Source organism: Myotis brandtii, unplaced genomic scaffold, assembly GCF_000412655.1.
Source record: "Myotis brandtii unplaced genomic scaffold, ASM41265v1 scaffold528, whole genome shotgun sequence".
Taxonomy (NCBI): domain Eukaryota; kingdom Metazoa; phylum Chordata; class Mammalia; order Chiroptera; family Vespertilionidae; genus Myotis; species Myotis brandtii.
In genome coordinates this window covers 52,218-64,186 of record NW_005369930.1, presented here as the reverse complement: position 1 = coordinate 64,186, position 11,969 = coordinate 52,218, and the positions used below count along the sequence as shown (strand labels likewise).

The 11,969-nt window shown below is 46.2% G+C and overlaps 1 protein-coding gene across 5 annotated transcripts in view; it reads right to left on the bottom strand.

The window, feature by feature from the left end:
• Nucleotides 1–2,055: 2,055 nt before the first annotated feature.
• TMCO3 (transmembrane and coiled-coil domains 3) overlaps nucleotides 2,056–11,969 on the bottom strand; it is a 44,054-nt gene continuing 34,140 nt past the window's right edge. For 3 of the 5 annotated variants that reach the window (XM_014548918.1, XM_014548919.1, XM_014548920.1), the window contains 4 exons: nucleotides 10,272–10,422; nucleotides 6,407–6,486; nucleotides 5,377–5,526; nucleotides 2,056–3,636 (listed from right to left, as the gene is read on the bottom strand). In XM_014548918.1, the coding sequence (XP_014404404.1) occupies nucleotides 3,523–3,636; nucleotides 5,377–5,526; nucleotides 6,407–6,486; nucleotides 10,272–10,422 (495 nt within the window). In that variant the 3' untranslated portion in view covers nucleotides 2,056–3,522. The remainder of the gene's footprint in view (nucleotides 3,637–5,376; nucleotides 5,527–6,406; nucleotides 6,487–10,271; nucleotides 10,423–11,969) is intronic. The other 2 variants (XM_005877679.2, XM_014548921.1) reach the window with 2 other exon arrangements.

The window sequence follows — 11,969 nt, the reverse complement described above, 5'->3', positions numbered from 1 at the left end:
AGGACATGTGCCCCAACTGGGAATCAAACCGGCAACCTTTCGGTGCACAGAGGATGCCCAACCTGGCCACACCAGCCAGGGCTGGACTGTTTTCAATGCAGGAAATGTGTCCAAAGCAGATGTAGTTGTCACCTCCATGCTCTATCTCTGAAGGACTCTCACCGCCAGGGGATGTGTCCCGCAGCACGGCTGCTGTCACACCATGGATTAGCACTCAGAGGAAGACGGCTCAAGGGGGCCCCCTTGGGCCCTCTGCTCTGTTCACTTCTCTTACCTGCTGCCCTGACACAGCAGAGCCGCACCCCAGGGGTGCCATGGCTCTTCTCAGGCCCCTGGGTTGTCGGCAACGCCCTCCCTGCTCACTTCCACACTGACCTCTGACCACTGCAAGTCCAGCCCATACGCCTCTCCCAAGAGGCCTTGAAGACCACAGTCAGCATTTAACTGGCTCTCCCGGTCAACCCTGTTTTGACTTCTGAGCGAGTCCCTTCTGCACCATTCATTCATGAGTCTGCTACACCAGATGACGGGTTCCTAGAGGCAGGAACTATCTTCTTCACTTCTACACACCCCTCACCTCTGGTTTGAGCATAATCAACGATGCATTACTGTTTGATTTTATATCTGTTCCTTAAATAAATGAGGCAAGTTTCTTTCCTGACCTCCCATGAAAGATTTGCTCTAATAGCTGCTACTCACATCTTAATCTTCTACTGTGTAAGTGTGTAGCTACCTGGTATGTGACATTCTCCTTTTTGATTCCTTTAGGCCTGAGTAAAGTTCCATGACACGTGTAGTGCGATGCTTCAAGCTGTGTGAACCGAGGAAGCTGACTTGCTGCGAGGCTGCTCTCCGCACCCTCAGCAAAGCTCTAGACACCACAGAAGAGGATGGCCCTGCCATCAGAGGTTTAGGAGATGGAATTCTGGCCCCTGAGACAAGGACACCACTGGTGGTGCGGACAGGTTGCAGCACGTGTGAGGAGTGTGGGGACTTGCAACAGGAAGAGCTGGGGCGTGGTGTGGTTGTGGAAGTTTCAGGCGAGAGCTCCAGGTGTAACACCTGACCACCCAGATGAAGTGCTTGGGCGACATCTGACACAAGGCACTCGCGGGCAGCTAGTACTGCTCGGGTTTGTTGGTGTTAAGGTGGCCGACACACCCTTCTCCCATCTGTCTTTAGAATTCTCAGGGCTGGAAGCTCAATTCTCCAAGCATGTCAGTCTCGTAGGAATAGAATCAAACCTTTAGACACGGTTTTAAATTCAAGATGATGATGTCACCACCGGGCTGGTCAGCAAGCACACGTTTTCCCTTTGGCAGACATATCTACAATAGGATTCACTCTACACACTCGTCACACACACACACACACACACACACACACACACACACACACGAAATGCTGAGAGGAGGCAGGCCTGTGTGGGGGGGGTGGGGGGTGGGGGGTATGGTTCGGGTTGGTTCAATGTTGGTATCTGGGAGGCAGGTGGTCTGCAGCTCCCAGGTGCAGGGGTTTGAAGGGATGGAGACAAATGTGCTGAGCCTTCTGCAAGTCTGGACGAAAAGGAGAGTCAGGACGGGGTTGAGAGAGGGCTTTGTGAGTTCAGTATGGGGCAGATTGAAGCAAGTTTACAGACGCAGACACAAGAGGTGCGGGTGAAGACACAGGTGAGTAAAAGCTAAAGAAGCCAAGTCCTGGAGCTGGAGGAGGGTGGGCCCAGGTAGGTATTGAGGAAGGAGGGTGGGCCCTGGTGGGGGTGAAGGTGGAGCTGTCCATGGCTTCATGGTGACCTGATGACTTAGGACTCTCCAAGGAGCATTCTCCACAGGCAGAGTCTTCTAAAGGCATTCCCTCTTGTCATTAAGTGTGCACCTTTATTTATTTATATATTTTTAATATATTTTTATTTATTTCAGAGAGGAAGGGAGAGGGAGAGAGACAGAAACATCAGTGATGAGAGAGGATCATGACCGACTGCTTCCTGCACGTCCCACACAGGGGATGGAGCCCACAACCAGGGCATGTGCCCTGACTGGGAATCGAACTGTGACCTGGTTTATAGGTCGCTGTGCAACCACTGAGCCATGCTGGCCTGGCAGTGTGCATCTTTATTTACTTCATTCTCAGAGTGATGTGAACTCCACGTTTTGTTGAAAACTTTATGTCAGCACATCAAATAGGTTTCATTCAGTTCAACAAAATGTAATGAACTTCTGGCTCTGCTGGGATGCCGGAGATTCAAAACAAAGTAAAATGTATCCCGAGGCCTTCAGCATGTTCCAGCTTGCGGGATGGAATAAGACAGTGTTACAGACGGGGTAGGAAGGCCTCAGCACCATCACATGAGTGGGCCAAGCCAGGATGCCTAGCACACTGCTGTGTATACACTCAATGACTCAAAGGGAATGGGCAGGACCATCTGTATAATTTAGAAATGAATATGACCAATGCTGTTTTCTAAAAATAAGCACGTTTATGTCATTTCTCCATGGACTGACTTCAGACTAGATGTAATTTACTTCATTTTAAAGTGTTTTAATTTATATTACTGGAATCCATAATTTATATCTGCAATACATAATTCCACCTAACAGACTGTCCAAGTATTTTGGTCAAATACTTAGGCTCTTAAAGCCAATATTTATAGGAAAACTGTAGCTAGGGAATCTTTAAAAGGATCAGATAGTCATCTGTGTGGTTTTCTAAAATGGGGCACATAATCACCAAAATACACTTTTAAAATTGAAAGTTAAAACTTAGGCTTAGCACTACATTACTTTGGTCTCTTGGAGAATAGTGTGGTAATATACAAATCACAGCAACAACAAATTGATAAAGATTAATAAAACACAAAAATCTTATTAAAATAATTTTCAATGTTTCAATTAGTTATATTTTGATCATAAAGGATCTTTATTAAAGAATGCCAAAACCAAATATTTTAAAAGAATTATATAACCTAATAAAAACTGACATGAAATTGTTTTATTTAAAATTGTTATAATAAAAAACAAATAGACATTTGTAAGATATTTATCTCATTTTAGAAAACATAGGCTTTAAGGATTAAAAGTAACTTTTCAAACTCATTGCCAGAATTAAAATTTCACATCACAGAAATGTTTTAATAACAAATACTGACCAACAGATTACAACACCAAAGTTGTACAATAAATAAAAAAGCTTTCTAAATTTTTTTTACCAAGATATCATGAATTGATAAAATAACAATAGAAAGTTAACATTAATTTCCGAAAAAAAGGCACATCCAGGCAAAATAGTCAAGGCGACTTATAAAATGCAGCGTAATGTTTATATTGTGCATGATCAATTGAACGCAATAAATTACTCTGGAAGATTCTAAAATATGGCAGTAATAGATTGTAAAGCTGGGCAAAAAAGACACCCCCCTCCTTAATAGCGTATTTTGTTCCCCAAAGTGCAGTTCAGAACTGTCTGAATGTCATGCTTCCCTGCACACAGGTTTTGCTTTGCAAAGTTGTTTATCATCTTGGTGCCTCAGAGACTTGCCCGCCGGTCTGGCCGTGGCACGCACTTCGTAATTGCGGCTCTCCACAGCACTGGGGCCAGTAAGAGACTGAGCGTGGTCACACTCAGGATCAGGAGGTACACCTGCAACAGGTAAAACTGAGCGTCATCTCAGGATTAAGAGGTGCACCTGTAACAGGTAAGTCTGGGTGTGTCTCCCTCAGGATTACTATGTCCACCTCAAACCACAGATATACTCTCAGGTACACCCCCATACAGACACAGGTACCTCAACATTTGGATGTGAGGTGGACTGAGGTTAGACCATCAGTGGAAACCTGTCAGGTCGATGCATCACTGGTGCACACACTGGAGTCTGTGCAATCGGAGTCACCCCTTGGGCTCAGTAGGCAGTCAGACTGACCCCTTGGGGGTCACTTGGAGTGAGGACACAGGCTCAGGGCAGGTCTCAGATGGAGCTCATGCACAAACTCCATTCTTCAGCAATGGTTTTAAGTGCTCTTTAATAGTAGGACTTACTTTCCTCACACTTATGGATACAAGGAGACAACCACGTAATTTTGAATGCCTATACCAGCATTTCGCATGTAATTAGAGCTGCTTTTATATTCATTCAGTCCACATGTATGAGGGAGCAGGTGTGCAGATCCAAATATTCAGTGTCACGCGGCTGGGTGGACTTTACTGACACCATCACAACTTAGGGAGGGACGCTGTATGGCGGGGCAGTCAGGAGGCCCTCTTGCTGTGGCCCCTGCCCTGTGGAGGGGAATGAGAGCAGGGCAAACCCCTTCAGGCCCAGAAGTTCAACTGTGCTGACGTAGACATCACAAGTGGCAAAGAGTGACACTCAGATTGCAGAAGAGGGCTATAGAGTCAAAAATGATTTTAAATAGAAGTTACTATTAGGAACTTGTGTGTCTGCAAATCCATGACTTAAAAACATCCTGAAGTTAACTGTTTCTACCCTGGGAAACACAAAAACAGTTGATTTCCACAGTCTACATCAGAGGTCCTCAAACTTTTTAAACAGGGGGCCAGTTAACTGTCCCTCAGACATTCCACACATGCGCACTGCGGGCCCGGGACGAGTCGGCTGCTAAGCAGGACAGGCAGCGGCGGCAAAAACACCTGGCGGGCCAGATAAATGTTTTCAGCGGGCCGCATGTGGCCCGCGGGCCGTAGTTTGAGGACCCCTGGTCTACATAGTACACAGTTTTCCAGCCCATCACACATGTGATTTCTTAGTGAACTAGCAGTTCAAAAGCAGGGAGTTCAAATTCCTATACTATTACCCAACATTTTATACATTCAACAACAACAAAACTCCCTTTGATGTCCATCTTGTTTTCACTGAAACAGTAATGCTCTGTTTGTAGTTATCAAATACTTTCCATAGTTACAGCATCCATTTGCCCTTAGATCACTCAGGGCTAATACTCAACTCAGTTGTCTGGTCCTGGAAGCATATTCAGGTTTTAAACATTACACTTTTAACACCAGGAAGCACAGAGTGCGGCATATTTACCCATGGGGTTGGGAGTCCTTTTTTCACTTTAGAGCCACACCCCATCACCCATCACAGAAAAAAACCTCCTTCTTATCAAATTTAGTGACAATCATGGATCATCAGATGATACTTATCAAATTCTAGTTCATAGACAGTTTAAAAAAGGGCAAATAATAAAGTTGAAAAAAGTAGAAATGGGCAAAAATGCAGAGGAAAAATGTAAGTGCAAATGGAAGGTGGACACACACTCATGCGCACACGATGCTCACACATCAGCAAGAGGAGTGTCTAACGGGACAGTGACGAAGCACCTGCCCGACCAGAACACTTGCAGGGAGTGGGTGGAGACTCACCTCCCGAGAAATGATGCCAGCTCTGCGCGCTCTGCTCCCCAGGACAAAAGAGAACTCGCTGACCTGGGCCAGCCCCGCGGCCACGATCCACTTGATGTACTGGCTGGTTTTCGGCAGGAGGAGAGACAAGACCAGTGCTGCCAGAACAAACTGCGAGAGTGCCCGTGTTACTGCTTAGTCAGAGCCCCGGTGGCCAAGCACCCAGGACAGAGAGGACACAAACGCCGGGGCAGCCCTCGAATAACACACAGAGGGGACATACAGAGAGGCACTTCTATGCTGAAGGCACCAAATAAACACAAAATGTCTGATATAAAACCACACAGAACACCAAGGCCAAATCCAGGGTTTAGGTTCCTTTGCAGAAATCAAAACCTACTCCCCCCCCCCACCCCGAACTAAATGAACAGCATTAAATATTATACAGCGTTCAAATGGAAATTTTATTTTTAATAAGAGAGAATGTATTTCTCTCATGTAAGCAATCTCCAGAGGGGGGTGAGCAGCCTGGAGCTAGTAGGGCAGCTAGACCATCATCGGGGATTCTGGCTCCTTCCAGTGGAAATATTTTAAGTCCATTTCTATAATCCACAAAGCCAGATAGCTACAGAGCAGGTCAGGACATTAAAAGTTAATACAGGGAACGCAATGATTTGTGCTCTTGGAGGACAGACAAGGAGAGTGGTGAAATAATTCTCCTGACTTCACTGGAGGACCCAGAGAGCTATTTCTCCCATTCCAGCTTTCTAACTCCCAGATTCAAACATACTCAATTCTGAGACAAACAAAGGAAAACACATCCAAACCACCTGTATCCTAACCCAGACCTTCCCCAGGCGGTGGGGTGGCAGGAGGGGGAGGAGGGGCATCACAGACAGGTGTTCCAGGTAAGTGGCCCTGCCGGGGGCTCACAGACTCGGCATCGCTGTGGGCAGGCACTCAGGCCCAGGAGGAAGTATGTGCGAGTGTGACATGTAAACGCCAAGATAACCGGATGTTACCCATCACGAATGACTGAGAGGCTCGGTACCTTCATGATCACCACCGCCAACGTGAGGACCATCAGGATGGTGAGCTCGTACACCACGAAAGTGGGAAACACGTGGAGGCCTGTGAGGAAGAGGACGGGCACGGGAATTCTTTCAGGATCACACAGCCCATCTCCGAACAAGTTCACACCTGCTTCTCACTGATAAACCTATTAACTCTCAAGCTCCTCAGACGTGTTTCAATAGAGGGAAGAATTCTTGTAAGCACCATCCTGTTGTGCTGTTTGTTTATGCGGAGAGCAACGCTGACACCAAACTGACTGGAGCCAGTACTTAGTGACATTAACAAAGCAGAGTGAGATGAAGTCCATGTTACAATGTCTTTGCCACATATAACTGTGACAGGAGGGCAAGCAAGCTATGTTATAGTTTTTCTCCTTAAAGCCACTCATTCTTGCAACAAACACCAAATGTATACCTGGACTAGCGTAACAGTAAACAGTACAGGCTCTGGGCTAAAATCCCGGGCCTACCACTAACCAACTGTAGATGCTGGCATTCCTCTTAACCTCTCTCTGCCTCAGCTTCCTCATCTGTAGTTGTGGATTTGGGCAGTGAGTGAACACAGCATGACAGGTAAAGCAGGTACCCGTGTTTATAAACAATTGTCCTCATGGTCACTGCGTACACACACCAGGCCCACAGATTGGAAAGTGAGCAAGGATCCAGGGTTGCAAGGTGCTAGGTAGCACTGACATGTGACAACTGCCTCAGGGCACCTCCAAGAACCACATGACCAGCGCTCTCCCACTTGAGCACGAAAAGCCCCCCTTCACTCTGGGCCTAAGACTGCCCTTCGTTGTGATGTTCTGAGGAGGCCTCTCCTCAGGAGCTCAGCCTGAACCCCTCACTCCCACTTGCTGGTGGCAGTGACCCCAGGACCACTCTTATCACCCAGAACCGAATGTGGCTCATGGGCGCTGGATGGTGCAGCTGGGTGCAGGTCATCTTTGTGGTTCTGACAGGGCCTGGCTGGGGCAGGAGGTCGATGAATGTTTGCTAAGAACAGGACCCCACCATTCATTTACATGTCATCGAGGGCTACGTATGCAGAAAAGCAAAGGTGTCTTCTTAAACAGATGCTATTAACTTGTTGCTTAGAACCCTGGAACAAAAAAATTATGTCCCTGAGCAGTCAGAGAATAAAAACCTGATTGTACATGTGTTTCTCAGTTGGCAGGGAAATTAACCCGAATTCCTTTTGATATATAGAGTGTGAATAACCAAAGCAAAAATATGTACAGTGGTTATTGTTACAAAGCATGGCTCTTAATAAATCAAGAATCCCAATTTGAGAAATATTAGAGCAAATAGGTCTGTTTTAAATAACATGTTTGTGAAGTTTTAGTTTTTTTAATAAGCGAGCATTCAGGAAGCTGAGCAGGCAGGACACAGGGTGGAACAACTAGTCAGGGTGACCTGGGGCGGGGAGGGGGGGCTCTTAGGAATGGGATGCAGGACTGGATAGTGGTGAGAATAGTGTTACAATTTAATCAATTTTATTAGGCCTTGTCTGAAAAAGAACTGGCAGAAAAGAAGTGAATCATCAACCAGGAATGGAAGTTCAAGGAATCAGAATCGGCAGCTTACTTAGCATGTTGAGGAAGTGTTTCCAGCAGTGGAGTGAAAGGGAAGGAAGAGGCAGAAGAGAGGGCCAAGGAGAGAAAATGAGGGGAGAAGGGGAGACAGAGAGACACACATGAGTGGGGGCAGAGAGGATGAGGAGAGAAGGGGCAGAGAGGACGGGGCAAATATCTGTCGAGCGGGACTTTCTCAGGGACACATCCGATTACTAACACTGCTCAAGAATGCTCTTATTTCACCTCTTTATTTCTTTTTCTTTTTTAAAAATATATTTATACTAGAGGACTGGTGCACAACATTCGTGCACTGGGGGGTGTGAGGGTCCCTCAGCCCGACCTGCACCCTCTCCAATCTGGGAGCCCTCAGGGGAGCCCTCTCCAATCCGGGAGTTTCTGTCTGTCTTTGCAATCATATGAGCGAATTGTCTGAGACCCCAACTCAGTTTGGTTTGTTGCTCACAGAATAATAGAGGCATTTTTTTTTTCTTTGCTTCATTGGCGGAGATTTCCTGGAAGTTTTAGGATATCTTCCCTTTAATTTTTCCTAGACACTCTGATTTTACTTATGTCTCTCACCTTTGCTTTCCCTCCATCCCCCACTACAACAGTAACTTGCTCCAGGTTCACTTTGCTCTAGTGTCTAGGACAGTGGTTCTCAACCTTCCTAATGCCACGACCCTTTAATACAGTTCCTCATGTTGTGGTGACCCCCAATTTCATTGTTACAAATTGAACATAATTAAAACATAGTGATTAATCACAAAAACAATATGTAATTATATATGTGTTTTCCGATGGTCTTAGGCAACCCCTGTGAAAGGATTGTTCGCCCCCAAAGGGTCGCGACCCACAGGTTGAGAACCACTGGTCTAGAAGATCCGTCTGCCACCAGAACTACGATTCCCAGCATTCCGGGTGCTCCCTGCGCTCTGGGCTTCTGCTTCTGGTCCTGGGGCTGCCACCAGAACTACTATTCCCAGAATTCCTGGTGCTCTCCACGCTCTTGGTTTTCCCTTCCTGCTCTGTCTCCGTCCCATGGCCTCCCACTCTGCCAAGTCCTTCAAGCTGCCAGCTCTCCCTCTCTGCTCTCTGTCTGGTGGCTTGGGAGCAAAGTTCCCCAAGCTGCTCCACTTTCCACCAGCTCTCCCGCTCTGCTCTCTGCCTGGCAGCTTGGGGGAGCGACTGAGGGAGCCACGTCCCCCAAGCTTCTGGCTCTCCCGCTCTGATCTTTGCCCGGCGCCTGTGTATGCAAATTAACTGGCCATCTTTGTTGGGTTAATTTGCATACTCACTCCTGATTGGCTGGTGAGCATAGCGGAGGGATGGTCAATTTACATGTTTCTCTTTTATTATATAGGAGCATTGATTTCAGAGAGGAAGGAGAGGGTAAGAGAGATAGAAACATCAATGTTGAGAGAGAATCACTGACTGGCTGCCTCCGGGACACCCCACACAGGGGATCGAGCCCGCAACCCAGGCTTGTGCCCCGACCAGGAATCAAACTGACCTCCTGGTCCATAGGTCGATGCTCAACCCCTGAGCCCACTGGCTTGGCTTATTTCACCTCTTTCAAGTGTGACCCGCCCACCTGTGTTTCCTTTGAGAACTGTCTTGGCTCTGCAGAGCCTTTCACATTTCCATTTAAATTTTAGAATCTGCTTTTCCATGTTCTGAAAGTCTTGCTGGGATCACACAGAACTTGTTGACCAGTGGAGAGTGTGTGGACTTTCCAGGCCGTAAGAGGGCGAGAACAAGGAGGTGCCAAGCGGAAATGCTGTAACACAGAGGCTGGGATTCTGTATTGCCGGTCCTCTCCAGGACTGGCCACTAAGATACTGACACAGGGAAATCTCCAGAGCAGCACGCGCACTGCCAATTTACCTTTTTTTGTATCAAAATTAATATTTCCTCCCAAGCTTCCCATTTTGATGCACTGACGTTAAGCTGCTAACCTGCTGAGCACCGGGGCCCTTCCTATGGAGTCAAAACGAGAGTCCTCTTCCCCGAGGACATCTGAGTCTTTACACTCCTTCCTACACGTGCATCTTAGCATTGACGGGCATGGCAACCAACCAGCAAATTAACATCCCTTAGTTCAAACTTTCCCTCTTTTTAAATAAGATTTCTCCTCAGACTCTAATTTTTATGGGAACTGTTTCCACTGTCTAGTCTACAAATAAAAATACGTAAAGAGATTACAGAGGTAATCTGCAAGTGTCTAGCAAACACAATTCAAACATTCCGATATAAAGCAGAAAGTTACCTATGGAGGCAAAGAAAATGATCGCCAGGAAGTCGCGAATCGGCTCGATGTAAGACACAATCTCCTCGGTGACCATGTGGCCTTGGGAAGAGATGAGCGCTCCGGCCAGGAAGCAGCCCAGCTCCATGGAGACATCCAGCAGCTCTGTGACCTGGGGAGGAGGGAAGGACACGTCACACACACAGTGCCACCAGTTACCAACGGCTTCTGCCCAAGTAGGATTCACACCCAAACACAGCCTGTTAGGTCTAGCAGAACCATCACAATAAAGCTGTGAAAATCAAATCTCGCTGTACATCTGTGAAATCCCCAGTGGAGCCTCTGTGGGGATGACCGAGAGACGACACGAGGAAGCTAATATGAGTTGAATTAACCATACAGGGAGAAAAAAATTAATTTAAAACATTTGAAACAATTCACATAGATAGCTGTGAAATTTTTGAATTAAAGTATTTTCCAAACTTTATTTTAAATATTTGTGATACATTTTCTTTACTTTGAATCAAGGAAGAGCCTGACTATGGCTTAAAAACTGTATTGTAGCCCTAGCCAGTTTGGCTCAGTGGATAGAGCGTTGGCCCTCGGACCGAAGGGTCCCAGGTTTGATTCGGGTCAAGGGCATGAACCTTGCTCACAGGCTCGATCCCTGGCTTTAGTCAGGGTACCTGTAGGATGCAACCAATGATGTCTCTCAAAGCAATGTTTCTCTCTCTCCTTCCCACTCTCTCTAAAAATCAATGGAGGAGGATTAACAACAATGAAAGTATTGTAGTCCTGGCCAGTGTGGCTCAGTAGGTTGGAACATCATCCCATGCACCAGAGGCTGGGGTTGGATTCCCAGCCAGGGTACACACCTAGGTTGCACGTTTGATCCCTGGTCTGGGCGCATATGGGAGGCAACTGATCAATGTGTCTCTCTCACATCGATGTTTCTTTTCTCTTTCTCTCATTTTTTTCTCTCTCAATTCAATAAAAAAATTTAGAAAAATGTTTTGTATAAAAAACTATTCCCATCACCAACAAACTGCTTAGAGAAAGCAGACACAGCTAATAAGCAATTACCTGGGATGGCAGGAAACCAGAGGGAAGCACCAGCGAATGTAGACATGACTAGATTCAATAATGCCAGATTCAGACAGAATAGTTATGGATCATTAGGCTTCTACCGATATAGTTCTGTTAAATGCACAGTTTCAGACTTCTTTATGTGACATTACTGATGCAAAACAACTAGAAAGATGCCTTTTTAATTAGAGACAGTAAAACTACAAACGATAGCAGCGACAGACACATGGGGGGAAAATGAACTTCTGAAGAAATACCATTACAGTAACATCAAAACTCATCAAACACCTCGGAACAAATAAAAGAAGTGCACAACTTCCGCACCAAACACTACAAAATGCTGCTGAGAAACACGGATGAGGACCTCAGTAAACAGAGGGTGTGTGCCCCACTCAGGAGGAAAATGTCACTTTCCCTCAACTGGCCTACAGGCCCACTGGAATCACAACAGAACTTGTTGTGTGTGAAAAGTGACAAGTTGAATCTAAAAACGTACATGGACACTGGAAAGACCACAAATACAGGGTGGGAATAAAGTAGGTTTACAGTTGTGAGTATGAAAAATACAGAGTTTATTCTTGTGTTATTATTTATTAACTAGAGGCCCGGTGCACAAAAATTTGTGCACTTGGG